Here is a 15,707-nt window from a genome sequence, read left to right on the forward strand (position 1 = left end):
ACGTAGCTCAGACACACTGATTATTTTAGTGACATTTCCCCATTGCTGGAAGACAAATTATTGCCTCAGCTGTCGCTATTTGTAAACCATCTAGCATGTGATTAGATAATGACTGCTAATGGACAGCAAATTCTCTTTAATTGGTTAATTGTCAAGGAACCTAAGGATGACTGTGAGAGCACATTGACTGGCAGTTCAGGCAATGTTCTATCCAGATGGTCAATTTTGCGTCCGGAGCTAGTAATGCACTAAGATTCCGAGCTGCACACTGGGGAGAAGACAGCTGAGCAGATATTTTATTGTCTGCTTTACGTTTTAGCGGGTATTGAGTAGCGCAGTACATTTATGGATCAAGTAGCAGGAGAACGCATTGGGAATTTAATACACTGATCAGTTTTTTTTTGTTGCAGAAATAAATTACATCAAATTATTAATATACATTAGAATCTTGCAGTGAAGCACTGCCTCGGGTAGTTAAGGAAGGTATTTTTCCTAAGAAATGGTAAGTTGACCATGATGTAGCACATTTTCCTATCGTTGGAAAGTAACTGGAAGCAGGTAAACTTGATTGGAAATTCTAATTATTCAAATCTTTGCATAAGACTTTTCAATAGCCAACAAAATTAGGATTTAAGCCTCTTTGGTTGCATGGTGGTTTGACAGATTCTGCCACATAATGCCTGCAATTTCCCAACATGCGATCATTATCGGAAGGCTGGCCAGGAAAATAGAGGTTATGAAAAAACTAAGAGACACCATGGGCATTTCTTAATGGCTGCAGCAAAACGTCAGTGAATGAGGTTTGGGACTAAAGCACTTAGTTACTAAATACTATGCATTGTGCAAGGTAATTTAATTAGGAAGGAACTCCGCACTGCACAAGGTAATTTAATGAGAAAGGGGGTTGATATGGGGAGGGAATGGGAAGAAAAAAATTTAAAAGCAAAGACAGGGAAGTATTTTGTTTTTACTGCAAAATATATAAAATAAAGTAACTTAATTTTTTTCTGTTGCAGAAGTGTGTGCTTTATTATTACAGAACTATATTCCCTCACACACTGCAGTATATGCTTAAGAAAATTTAAGGACGGCATGGTGCACAGTAGGTAGCACTGTTGCTTCACAGCACTAGGGCCCAGGTTCGATTCCCGGCTTGAGTCACTGTCTGTGCGGAGTCTGCATGTTCTTCCCATGTCTGTATGGGATTCTTCCGGGTGCTCCGGTTTCCTCGCACAAGTCTAGAAAGACGTGCTGTTAGGTGAATTGGACATTCTGAATTCTCCCTCAGTGTACCCAAACAGGCGCCGGACTGTGGTGACTGGGGGATTTTCACTGTAACCTCATTGCAGTGTTAATGCAAGCCTACATGTGGCACTAATAAAGATTATTATTGGAATGGGCGGCACGACGGCACAATTACGCGGCGCCAGGACCCAGTTTCAATTCCAGTCTTGGATTACTGTCTGTGTGGAGTTTGTATGTTGTCCCCATGTCTGTGTAGGTTTCCTCCCACAGTCCATAGATGAGTTGGATAGGTGGACTGACCATAATAAACTGACCCTTAGTGTCCAGGGATGCACAAGTTAGGTTACGGGGATAGGGAGGGGTAGATAGACATAGACATAGAACAGTACAGCACAGAACAGGCCCTTCGGCCCTCGATGTTGTGCCGAGCAATGATCACCCTACTTAAACCCACGTAACCCGTATACCCGTAACCCAACAATCCCCCCATTAACCTTACACTACGGGCAATTTAGCATGGCCAATCCACCTAACCCGCACATCTTTGGACTGTGGGAGGAAACCGGAGCACCCGGAGGAAACCCACGCACACACGGGGAGGACGTGCAGACTCCACACAGACCGTGACCCAGCCGGGAATCGAACCTGGGACCCTGGAGCTGTGAAGCATTGATGCTAACCACCATGCTACCGTGAGGTAAGTGGAGTGCTCTTTCGAAGGGTTGGTGCAGACTCGATGGGCCAAATAGCCTCCTTCTTCACTGTAGGGATTCTATAATGTATACAAAGCTATTTTTCATTAAGTGTTTATGTGGGAAGGCACGTATTTTAGATAATAACAATAGGCAACCTCCAGTTTAAAATGTTGTTCTATAAAAGATGTTTTTTCAATGTGCTTTTTTTCTATTTACACGCGACAAAATATTATGATCTGATTTGACCAAAGTGAGACACTTGTGTCTAGTTCCTTTCCTGACTCCATCATGAGTGAAGCTTTCATATAACCTGTTCCACTCTCCTAACTAAATGTTTCACAAGACAAATCTAACAGAAAATTATTTTAAAATAATGAATTATGAAATCAGACCTGAACCAGCATATAATAATTACTTATTGTCACAAGTAGGCTTCAGTGAAGTTACTGTGAAAAGCCCCTAGTTGCCACATTCCGGCGCCTGTTCAGGAAGGCCGGTATGGGAATTCAACCCGCGCTGCTGACCTTGTTTTACATTACAAGCCTGCTGTTTAGCCCACTGTGCTAAACCAGCCCCTATTCATGAGCAATCTCGACCTGAAACTCTTGAATTGGAGCTTTTTCTTTGAAACCCAAATAATCCACACCACTCCAACAATGCGAGAATCTTGAATACAGCCATGAACTATGACTGTATAGAACATAGAACAGGCCCTTCGGCCCTCAATGTTGTGCCGAGCCATGATCACCCTACTCAAACCCACGTATCCACCCTATACCCGTAACCCAACAACCCCCCCCTTAACCTTACTTTTATTAGGACACTACGGGCAATTTAGCATGGCCAGTCCACCTAACCCGCACATCTTTGGACTGTGGGAGGAAACCGGAGCACCCGGAGGAAACCCACTCACACAGAGGGAGGACGTGCAGACTCCACACAGACAGTGACCCAGCCGGGAATCGAACCTGGGACCCTGGAGCTGTGAAGCATTTATGCTAACCACCATGCTACCCTGCTGCTCCTTCAGACATATCCTTCAGTTTGTCTAAGCAAAAACTCAACCCTGGAAAACTCATTTTATGTAGGTAGGGGACAGTTTAGCCCATGGAACTGCTATCAAATAATCTAATCCTTGAACAGTCTGCTGTACTTTGCCATGATCCTACCTGGTTTCAAAAACCTTCTCTGAGATTGTACCTTTAGGTCTCCATCCTAAATCTCCCTATTTTTATAGCTTTTCACCATATGGTTAACAGACATTGTTTATTCTTACTTAATATAAAGCTGACATCTACCTGCAAGTGAGAGTACAAAGAACAAAGAAAAATTACAGCACAGGAACAGGCCCTTCGGCACTCCAATCTGCGCTGATCCAGATCCTCTATCTAAACTGTCGCCTATTTTCTAAGGATGTGTATCCCTCTGCTCCCTGCCCAGAGTAGTTTAGAAATGCAGGCTACTCTTGCCAGAACATGCAAAATTATTCACATAACTATTCAAATAATCCAAAATTGGTCAGCTATTCTCCCCTAACTACCATGACAAATTGTAGAGACTTCACAAAGTAATAAAATAGTATTTCCTGGTTTGTGATTTTTTTTAAAATTCAGTCTGATATTCAGGTAGGTATGGATCCAGGTTTTATGGTCACTATTACTCACACTAACTTGTTCTTTTTTCCAGATTTTATTTAATTAATTGAATTTAAATTCCCTGCTGCTTTGGTGGAATTTGAACTTCTGTCTCTGGATTACTAAGTAAGTAAAGTTGCCATAGACCCAGGTGACCACAGACTGCTTTCCCCTTGGGGAGAGCTGACTGGTGGTGATTGGACCTGAGGATTACCACACCTCAGGTGAGGGGCAAGGTTGAGAACGCCTTCATGAATAACCTTAGCCAGTACATGAATTGAACTCACGCTGTTGGCCTTGTTCTGCATCACTAGTCCATTAAATGTTACCACATTTACATGATAACTATCATGTTTATATTAACTTTGTTTAAATACAAAGAATGAAATTAAGACTGAACTGTGTCAAGGCTCTTCAAATAAGACTCTTCTATAAACTTCAGCTCATTCAAAATACTGTTGCTCATATCCTATTCCACACCATGTGCCCACATTCGGTCATCCCTATCCTCCTTTGTTTCAGTGTCTAGTTAAACCTGACACCATATAGACACATCTTTGGGTATTTTATAAATGCAAATAGTTGCAATTAATGGATTAAAAAATATGTTTTTAAAATTTGCATAGTTTCCCCTCTCTCTGATTTCCTAATGTGCCATATTATTTTTTTTGAATAGGCGAGCACAAATGATCTATGCCATGACGCGCAAAACAACGCTCACCAGTTGCTGTGATGTTCAGAGAAGATAATCAGTAGCAGCAGTTAATGGAATGAAGTGCTGTATGTCTTTAGGGAGGTTTGGAATTGCACGAGGTGGCTTAATTCAAAAGTCAATATGCAAGTATTGGAACAGGATCTTCTTACATTAAATCCATGTGTGGGCAGGTGATATGTTGCCCAGTTACGCTCAGGATCTTATTCCATGTACTCTTTCTATTTTAACAAATGAAATAAGATGAACCTTATTAAATTTGTTAATGGTAAACATTTTATTTGTGTACTTTGAAAGTTACACCAGCTGTTGTGTAACATCCCATTTCAAATTAGGCATTCCCACCAGAGAATATATTTCATCAGGACTCCAATGTGATTCTTTTACTTAAATTTTCACGTCAGCTTTCCTAATTCTGAATATTAAAGCAAGTTCGACTAGCCCCCAGTCCACAGTGAAGCCTGTCTGTGTAGATCCCATATACTCTGTCTCAGTTTCTTTCTCTCTGTTGCTTTCTCTCTGTAATAGAAAAATAAAAAATTCTTTAATGTTAAAAACTTTTTATTTTCCTTTTTTTAAAAATTGATTCTGACTCTTTCAATCTCCTAATTCTTCCCTCCTTCTCTGTGCTATTCCCCACTATGCCATCTTCTGCTCAACTCTTCCTCATTTGCGGTCTACTTTTATTCCCATCCGTTGCCACCTACAGGCTCCGCAACAACTTCATCCCAAAACACTTCAAAGGAGAAATAGTAAACAAAAATCGACAACATGGCACTCAAGGAGATATTGGGAAAATGTGAAGAAAAGCTTGGCCAAAGTGGTAGGTTTTAAGAAGCATCTCAACAGAAGAGGAGGGAAGAGAGGCAAAGCGATTTGGGGGGGGAATTCCAGAGTTTAAAGCCTTGACAGTTGAAGGCATGGCTGCCAATGATGGAACAATTAAAATTGGGGATGCGGAAGTGGCCAGATTTGGAGGAGTGGAGAGATTTTGGGAGAGTTGAAGGGATGGTGAACATTACAAGGATAAGGAGGGGCAAACCCTTGTACGGATTAGAAAATAAGTTATGAATTTATTTTTAAAATCGAGGTATTACGAGCCAACATAGGTCAGCAAGCAAAGGTGAATGGATCTTCAAGAGAGTTAAGCTACAGACAACAGCGTTTTAGACAACCTCAAAATTATGAGGGTGTAAAGCAAGCGAGGTCGGCCAGGAGAGCATTGGAGTAGTCCCTGATTTTGTCATTTCCCCTGTCCCCATAGAATGAAGCCCTCAAACATCATATTTGCCTTCCACAACATCACTGCAAACTACGAGAATGCAGACTGCTGTTAACTGCTAGGACACAAAAAATTGCTCTTACCTGAACCATTATTACAGAACTTACAACAAATTTAAGATGTTTCATTTTAATGATGTTAGCAGTTACTAGCAGCAATTCCCAAACATGTTTAGTGATTACGTTTTTACATCAATTGACTTGTGAAATCAAGAAACGAAGGAGAAGCTCCGAGGTGCAGAAGTTGAGCCTTCAAGATGCAGAACACATTAATACTTGGTAACCACTTGCTTCATTCTGCAGAGTAGTCAATTATCAAATAGCGTCTGCAGCAAGGTGACAGGAGGAATCTGACATCACTCCAAGGGACAGTTCCCAAGTCTGCAAATATTCCTGTTGTCTTTAATTCCATGCGTGATCAACAGCCGTATTTGAATTTAAATAATGCACATTTTTTTTTGTTGCTGATTGAACTTCAAGGATGAAGTATATATCAGGAGGCTTTGTAGGCTTTTTATTTAGTTCTTTCAATGTCATCAAGATTGTGACTGGAGGCTACATGGATTTGAGGAAAGCTGGAATACTGATTGCATTACAGACTCATCCAGGTTCCATATTCCTAGAGAATTACTGGAACAGGGGATGGTGCAGTTTGTTATTTCCATATTGAAATAAAGTAGGTGAAGTTTCAAAAATTACTGTCATCTGTAATGGCTCTTATTACTGTTTATCAGTTACTTTATAGCCTAAACCACTGCTATTCCCAAGAGGACATGCACCATATCCAGGATGCTAAATACAGCACTGTGGTCATCTGTTCCATCCTTATTTAACACAACACCAGGGAGCAACAGATTATTTAAGGGACAGTGCTTGCTGTGAAGCATAAAAGGATAAGAGCAAAATTCAAAAATGTAACTGAGTCATGAAGTGGTTGGTGTTGCTAAGCTTTGGTCTTTAAAAGTGTAAATTGTAGGAAGAAGAGAATACATGAGACAGTAAGGAGTTCCACAATTTTGAGTCTACGAAGGAGTGAGTAGGAGATGGAACAAGAATCAACAACAAGGATATGGATATATGATATACAAGTTATTTTAACAAATACAGATGCATAAAGAAATTAACAAGTAGGGACCCATTAAGGTTTAACTAAAATTACCATGTTTCAAAATTTATTTGGAAGATAAATACTCCATGTGATATTAAATTTAGAGTTGCTGCCACCTCTTATAAAAGTTAAGCTTTTGTCCTCCATTAAGTACAAAATTTCTTCTTATACGTGTAGCTTCAGACATAAAAGGTTAACTTGTTAAAAAGGTTAACATGGAGCTTCAGGCATAAAAGGTTAACTTGTTTTCAAAGTAACTAGTGTTAAGATAGATGTAGCGTTTCTTCAATAAACTGAGTAAAATGGTGGGACGATCAACCGTCTACTCATATGTGAGAAGATTCTTTGATCCACAGGCTAGCTGGAATGCACAAGTTTTGCCTTGGGGTTGAACAGGTTATACGTGATTAAAGCATGGGCCATTTACAAATGGTGTCTTATCAAGGAATTTATTATTTACTGATCGGTCTTTGACCAATGTTTTATTTGGGGGAATTTTGTCTAGGATATGTACTTCAGACTTCTCTCAATTGTCTTTACTCCCATTCAGAGCTTTTATTTTTGGAATTTACACTTAATTTAATGGGCATCAGTATCATCTCACCCACCTATTGGGAAACTGAAGTAGGAAGATTGCCTCAAAAGTCTACCAGATTATCGGACTGTTGGCTAACATAAAGTGTAGAACTAAGCGCGAGATCAGGTTGCTTAGACTTAGTATGTCCCCTTTTGTGGGGACCATGAATTGGATTCAGTTGAATTGGTTTTTGGAGTGCAAGATGATGGATTAAAGGCTTGCCCTATCCACTCTGCCCTCTGGCTTTGTAACTCAGAGGAATTAAATTTAAATTTAAAAGTTAGAAATAAGGAAAACATCTTTATTCTTTTCTGAATGTTTTTACTATCATAACTTCATTGTTTTTTATTACTTCTGTGCAAATGTATTAATTTCAACTGCAAAGGTAGATTATTTGCAAGCTTTCACAATAGACTCGAGAATGTGGTAGGCACCGAATTTGGTCTCTGGTGTGATATCCCATAATAAAAAGGATATTAATCTCATGACATGCTCTCCCATTCACAGCATATAGTCACAAATTCCAGTTTATAGAAGACCCATGGAACAGCCTGCCTGGGAATACCTGTTAATGCGTTGGGACACAGCCCAAATCCTAACAACCATCTAACTGACTATAAGTTAGATCACTAAAAGAGTTATATTAATCACCCTCCTCCCAACTACTCCAAATATAATTCTACAATTACAAACCAAGTATTAAATCACTTATGGGTCTTTCGCAAGTAATGATAGCTGGAAGTAACATATGCTGGTGAATGACTATGGTTCATGACATCACTGAGTACTGCCTCAATTATGAAATGTGGCATAGGTGGAAGCACAATTATTTTATGCGAAATATTTATCCTACCAAGAACAGCCTTAGAACAATCTTTCAATGGTACTCTACTCACCCAAGAGCAGCAGGTGTCTGCCGCGTATGTAGTTGAGGAGTGGTGGAGGTGGTGATCATGGTAAGAGATCCATCTGTCCCAGTTTTCTCCCAGTCGAAAGGGTCACTGTCGGCGACCCCATGCAGTTTAATGCTGCTGTCAAATACAGACATCAACAACTGCAGAATAAAAGGAAATAACCAAGTTAAAACAGGAGAATAATGGGCCCGATATGATGCCAAGGGATAGTTAGAGAAAAAAATAAGGTGGTACATTGCTGGCAGGGGTTTCAACAAGAAATTCAGAACTCCTTCAGCAAAGTTCATGTGATTTTTAATGGTTTTTGGAGTTCCCAAGGTGAAAATGTCATGAGAAAATCAATTTTCATGATAATGTGGAATTTGTGATAGATTTTTATTGTTGTGCAGCTTTGTAAGAAACACACTTTAGAATGAATGACCAGGGGCAGCACAGTGGTTAGCATTGCTGCCTACGGCGCTGAGGACCTGGGTTCGAATCCCGGCCCTGGGTCACTGTCTGTGTGGATTTTGCACGTTCTCCCCATGTCTGCGTGGGTTTCACCCCCACAACCCAAAGATGTGCAGGATAGGCAGATTGGCCACACTAAATTGCCCCTTAATTGGAAAAAAATGAATTGGGTACTCTAAACTTATATTTAAAAAATAGAATGAATGACCAATATACCATGTCACTGCAAAATCATTGCCACAGAAGAATTATTGATGAATCACAATTGAATAGCAGCCACAACAATTGAGCAAGAAGAAAGTTTCTATTTCTTCTCAAGGCTGTATTTATATGGTTTTGAATTCAACCATGTTTTCAAATATCTAAAAAAAATGATAGATCTGTAAACTTACCAAATCGCTAACTAAAATAGCAAAACAAACCAGAGAGGTCCAATACTACTCATAATGGGAAGAGACAGTAAACAATGTTGGTTGAATCTTGGGCTTGCATCCTCCTGCAGTACTGTATCACATTCAACATTTCACAAGTTACATTTTATTTGATGAGTTTAAATGAAAAGCAATTACAATTTATTTTGTGATGCAGATTTGCCCTGCTATATTTGCTTGGAGTAGCAAATATTTATTCATAAACTTCATCATTTTGTCACTTCTGCAATAGGTTACATTCTCACAATGAAATCTTATGTATTGTAAATAAAAAGTAAGCATGGTTATTCTGCAATGTTTTGTCGTATGTTAAATAATAGGATCCCAAACTGTAGGAACTTGGCCGATGTTGTTAGGCTCTGGGGAATCATACTTATTTGTGTTCCATAATCATTGTGTCCTTGAATTTATCACCTCACAACCTGCCTTCTGTCGAGACCCAGGACCTGTACAATAGCTTAATTCTTTTCTATGATCTCAAAAATAAGTTTCTCCAAAACTTCTTAGCAATCAAACAAAAACAATGAACCTGAAAAAAGTGTATGGGAGGCCGTTTGGAGAATGATCCATATACTACAAAAAGATAGTCTTATTTTCTTCATCAATTAGGCATCTTACGCATAATGCAATGGGTATACGAGAATTCAGGAGGAGAGTATGCCTAGCTGTTTCCAATCTCTGCTGCCAAAATATTTTGCTGAAATGCGTTTATCTACATGATGTTAACCTGTACAAATAAGGCATTAGGCAATTTATGGATGGATTTATAGAGGTACAAGGGAACCATTGGCCTTGAATTAGGAATGTTTTCCTGAGATCATCAATCCAACAAGCTCTTAAGGTCTAAACGGCCTGCAAAACTAAATTCAAGAAGGATGGGGGCTCGCACTGAAGAGCCACCTTTTTGTTAATTCTAAAGTGTAAAATCTAAGCGAAATTTGGTGAAATGTAAAATTAAGTAGATACAGATTGAGCAATTCTCATGTAAATTCTGCAATAGAAAATGGTCGAACACATTTCTTGCACTATTTAATAATCAACAGGAGCAGCCATATCTCCTTACCTAAAAATCCTAATAAGAGGCTTGTAATGGGATTGAATAGAGTGACAAATCTGCCTTCTCTCACAACTATGAGTTGATTGCTAATATTATTAGTCACTGTGTAACATATTCTCCTTAGTTTGATCACCTCTCAGGCCAACAGAACTCTGGGACACATCCCTGCGACCAGAGATCATTAGAGCGTGAAAAAACAGTTTATATAGTACATTTTATTTGAACTGGGCCTGGGTCGGATCAAGAAAACAAAGATTCAACCGAGGATACTGGATTTCAATTTTAGGTGTCAGTGATCGCAGCAGAGATCAAAGAGGTGCACCCGAGGTCCACATTGTGTTTTGTCCTGCTTTCATTCTAGAGAATGGGTGCCCAAGTTCTCTACTGCAACCTCTACGGCTGAGAATGATATAAGCAGCAACTTTGTCAGAATTCCTTCACCTCAAAGTCATACAACATCCTGAAATTGTTTCTTCACCAACACTAGGTTGGTATGTCCTTACATAATGGGAGTAACATCACCACAAGGACTGGCACAGGATTCAAAGAGAATCCCTACCACAATTATCTAAGGGTAACTAGGGGTGAACAATAAACACCAGTTATACTTGTGATACTGTATCCTGAACATAGTTGTATCTAAATAAAACAAAGACAAACCCATATTTTGACAGGGTTGTTTTTGGCAATAAGATCCCCACAGGACATCCTGAGAATTTCAGAAGTTTCTCGTTTTTTTTTAGACCAGTCTTGCTGAAGGTACAAGGACACAGCATTGCAACAGAGATTTTGAGAACAATGGATTCCAGACAGGCAAGTTTGTTATGGAAGATAGATTTTGAAACACTGGGCAGCAGACCAGTGGAGTGGGCCATCAGCCCATCAACTGGTGCTAGTGGAAGGTCTGTTCCATCTTGAAGGATAGGTGTAGTCAGCATGTCTCTGAAAACGGGTGCCCCACTGCAGCCGAGGCTGATCCTATCAGTAGCACATAGATCTGGTAGTTCGGATGAGGGGTGCATGAGGTGGCATTGGTGATGGTGAGGAAAACAGCTTTGTCCAGTTGTCTCTTAAAATGACAATCTGGGTCCTAAATTGTCTCTTAAAATGACAATCTGGGTCCTATGTATGTCATGTCAAAATTTTTACTGCCCACAGCAGGTGGGTGATTCAGCTACCCTGCAGTTTCCTTTTAAGATAGCACTGGCTGGATTGAGAGTAGGAACAGAGTGTGTGTTATACTCTCCCCTATGATTTTCAGATTGCAACCACGTCATTTCCACCCAATAGAGCCAGTGAAACTCTCTCCTAGAAGTCTTCGAATTCTGGCAACAAGCCTGTGCCAAAACAGCCTGCCTGTAACAAATCAAGTAGAAGATGAAATAGATAAGACAGATAAAAGGATAACTGTGCTTATCACTAAGAATACCTGCTAAAACAGCAGGAATTGGCCTTGGAAGTGGAGAGGTAATGCTGGGAACTTTAAAAAAAATCTGTCAAAGTGATATACAAACACACTAAAACCTCAGATTGGGAGGAAAAAGGCTGATCCATTTAGTCTGTCTCAAGAGTAAAAGTTATCTTACAGGTCCTGAATGTGTATACAGGACAGGTGATCCTGATGAGGCAAGGACAAAAAACACACATGATTCTCCAGATCAAAGATCTGTTAGGTGACTACAGTGTGAGGAATGACTGAATGACAAAGTACAATAAGTAAACCAAGAGTTTTAATAGTTCAGTGATGCACTGTATGAGCACATTTAACCCCAAAGTAGTATCTTCAGTTAATAATTATGGCCGGGGTGAGAATTTTCCCATGTTCCAGGGTAGCACAATTGTAACAACAGGTTTCACAGATGAGCTTACAGGTTTATTATATGGCATATATAGGAAGTTTCCCCATGGTGAGTTCCTAATCTCAGCTGGACTCAGGAGGAGGCAAAGATCTTTACTACATGGAGAAAATAAACTGGAGGCCATGGGAAAATATGTTAATCTTACAGTATCTTCCAGCAACGAGGTGAAGAGAGGCAGAGTCTTTGCAAAGTACATATGCCACTGGACCTATGATGAGTCTGTATAAGGTTCTCACTCACACTTTTATAATAATTTACCTGATAATCTGGTTTTGTGAAATAATCTAAACAAAGAACATGTTCCAGAAATAAAGCAAACTCTTGGGGGAGGTGCTTCAACATAAGGTGGTGATCATACTTTTCTTTTATCAGGCCTACTTGTTCCTGTAAACATAAAACAGAAAAAAAACAGGGATACAATTTAATCCAAATACATTCAACATTGTCATAAATTTCAGCTTCAGTTAGTTCACTGCTTTAACTAATTACAGATGACATCTTACTTTACAAACCAAGTCTCAGCAACAAAAAAGATCTTATATTGCTTATGTTCTTTTGTTGTATAATGTTAACCACCCACTCTTATTTAGTTTCTTTCCAGGAAAGGTGCCACCTGTGGTTTACTGGGTAACTAGGTTGATTCCAGAGATGAGGCATTTGTTGTTTGGTGAGAGATTAGGCCGATACTCTCTAGAGTTTAGAAGAATGAGGGGAGATCAAATTGTGGTATACAAGATGATAAAAGCCATGGATAAAATAGACGTGGAACGGATGCTTCCTCTTGTGGGGCATTCTAGAACGAAAGGTATTAGTCTTAGGATAAGAGGTAGCGAAATTAAAGCAGAGTTGAAGAGAAACTACTTCCCGGGACAGTGAGTAAATTTATGGAGGAGTTAGACAGATTTTCAATTGGTAATGAGCTGAAGGGTTACGGAGAACAGGCAGGAAAGTGGAGTTAAAGCCATGATGAGATTAGCCATGATCGAATTGCGGAGCAGACTCAATGGGCCAAATGACCTAATTCTGCTCCTATAGCTTATCAACACTCGCACTTCCCATTCAGAAGTTTGTGGATTCAAGCCCATTTCAGGAACTTTAGGTCCCTCGGCAACACTCCCAAAGCCAATACTAAGGGAGTGCTGTACCTGTTTTTCAAATAATGTGTCTAAGTTGCCAGTCTATTCTCAGAGAGGATTTGCAGGAAGGTGGCAAGCAAAATCATGGCATTTTTTGCAAAATAATAGTGGAGTCCTGGCCAATATTTATCGCTCAATCATCAACAATTAAACAGTTTAACTGGTCAAAATCACATTGCTGTTTGCACAAATTTGCTGTGGGCAAATTAGCTGCAATATTTCCACATGACTTTTCACAGTAACTTCATTGAAGTGCTAATGTAAGTCTACTTGTGACAATAAAGATTATTATGACAATCAAGGTTCTCCCTAAATTATGGGGTGTGCATCAATTACAAACAACATTCCCTTCAGGATGCACATATGTGGGTTAATTCTGAGGGAATTGCACAGTGCAACAAGCTGACCATTCATAACAAACAGACCTTAGAGGGAATGTTGAACACAACAGTGATTATACTTCAAAAAAGCGCTTTGGGCAGTCTGAGGCAATGTAATGCGTGGTTTAAATGAAACTCTGCTTTCCATGAACTACCTCTTGTACAAAAGGTTTAATTTATAATTGATTTTCTTTTTCTATCTCAACTATATGCTGCTTCATTCCCCTTTTCTCAGCTAAATGGTCTACTGCAGTCTCCTTTGTTGCCCTTTTCTGAATGCTTTCCACTGCATTAGCATCTTTTTGCTAAATACATTATATGGGAATCACGCTCCCTATGCGGCCCAATCAGAATAAATTCTGATTTGCTTCACCATCGTTCAGTAGGTAGCAATGGCCTTAAAATTGCTTTGGGTGAGAACACAAGAACAATAAAAATACTCTTATAACAACATTTTTACAGGGGCATTTTGTATCTCTGCTGTTTACCCTCCTCAAGAGAATCCTTTTCTCCATTTCCTCCAATTGAAGGAGCCCCTAAATATATTGGAGATGTCAAAATTGCAAGATTTGTAATCCCTTTTTTGCCTGCTCTGGAGATACCACCGTTGTAGCTCGGTGGATAACTAATTCTTTACTTGCCTTATAAATGTACGACCACTAGAAAAACCAAGACATGATAATGGCAAAATCTTCCTTACTTTCTGGAAGAGATTGAGCTTTCATAAAACAATAAATACATAAAAATGCAAGTTTGGCCCATGATGATTTTCAACTAGGTACCTTTTTTATGTTCATGGTTTCGTACCATAAGTTCAAGCAGCAAAGCACTGTGGAATCCCAGGCCCTCATACCAACATACAATTTCCTTCAAGCTTCATCACATATTTGTCAATGCTGTGTACTTCAACCACTCAATATTTTTTTTGAAATGTTTTTTATTGAGTTTTCATATTTTATATCCAACAAATTACAAATTATTAGATAACAAGAAAAAAAAACGCAAAAATTAAGATGTTTATTTACAGGTAAGCATCTTCATGATAACAACTGTGGCCGCCCCCTTTAGCCGGCATACATATTTTACATTCCCCAATATGGCCGAGGCACATGTTTATAGGGAATTATTTACAGTTTGGTTTTGAGCCTTAGCTAGCCATCAAACCCCCATAACAAACCCGTAGCCCCCCACCGCCCATTTTCCCCTGATTCTTGGCCACCCGACTATTCTTCCTCTTGTTCGTTGGCCACAAACAGGTCCCGGAATAATTGTATGAATGGCTCCCACGTTCTGTGGAAGCTGTTGTCTGACCCTCGGATGGCGAATTTGATTTTCTCCATTTGGAGAGATTCCGAGAGGTCGGACAGCCAGTCTGCAGCGCTGGGCGGTGCTGCTGACCGTCAGCCAAACAGGATTCTATGGTGGGCGACCAGGGAGGCAAAGGCAAGGGCGTCCGCCCTCCTCCCCAGGAATAGATCTGGCTGGTCTGAAACCCCGAAGACCGCCACTATCGGGCATGGCTCCACCCTCACCCCCACCACTTTGGACATAGCCTCGAAGGCGGCTGTCCAGTACTCCACAAGTCTGGGGCAAGACCAGAACATGTGGGCGTGGTTGGCTGGGCCTCTTTGGCACCGTTCACATCTGTCCTCCACCTCCGGGAAGAACCTACTCATACGGTTTCTTGTTAAGTGGGCTCTATGTACCACTTTTAGTTGCGTCAGGAGCCTTGCGCACGTGGAGGTGGAGTTGACCCTCTGCAGTGCTTCGCTCCAGAGTCCCCACCCTATCTCAATCCCCAGGTCGTCCTCCCATTTCATTCTTGTTGCGTCCAGTACGGTGTCGTCCCTTTCTACCAGTCGGCCATACATGTCGCTACAGTTCCCTTTCTCTAGGATACTTGCGTCCAGTAGGTCTTCCAGTAGTGTCTGTCGTGGCGGTTGTGGGTTCGTCCTGGTCTCCTTTCGTAGGAAGTTTTTGAGCTGCAGGTAACGTAGCTCGTTCCCCCCGGCTAGCTGAAATTTCTCTGCCAGTTCATCCAGTGTTGCGATCCTGTCGTCCGTGTATAGGTCCCTGACTGTCAGTGTCCCCCCGTCCTGCCTCCACCTTTTGAAGGTGACGTCAGTCAGTGCTGGTGTGAACCTATGGTTGTTGCAGATGGGAGCCTTGTCCAACATTTTGGTCAGGCCAAATTGCTGCCGCAGTTGGTTCCAGGATTGGAGAGTGGC

General features: G+C 40.5%; 1 protein-coding gene across 3 annotated transcripts in view; it reads right to left on the reverse strand.

The window, feature by feature from the left end:
- The window catches only part of LOC119955646 (tau-tubulin kinase 2-like), a 355,242-nt gene that overhangs the window by 94,050 nt on the left and 245,485 nt on the right, over window positions 1-15,707 (reverse strand). For all 3 annotated transcript variants that reach the window (XM_038782088.1, XM_038782072.1, XM_038782081.1), the window contains exons 9-10: window positions 12,222-12,347; window positions 8,149-8,306 (exon numbers count right to left, since the gene is read on the reverse strand). In XM_038782088.1, the coding sequence (XP_038638016.1) occupies window positions 8,149-8,306; window positions 12,222-12,347 (284 nt within the window). The remainder of the gene's footprint in view (window positions 1-8,148; window positions 8,307-12,221; window positions 12,348-15,707) is intronic.

This window comes from Scyliorhinus canicula, chromosome 2, assembly GCF_902713615.1.
Source record: "Scyliorhinus canicula chromosome 2, sScyCan1.1, whole genome shotgun sequence".
In the NCBI taxonomy this organism is placed as follows: domain Eukaryota; kingdom Metazoa; phylum Chordata; class Chondrichthyes; order Carcharhiniformes; family Scyliorhinidae; genus Scyliorhinus; species Scyliorhinus canicula.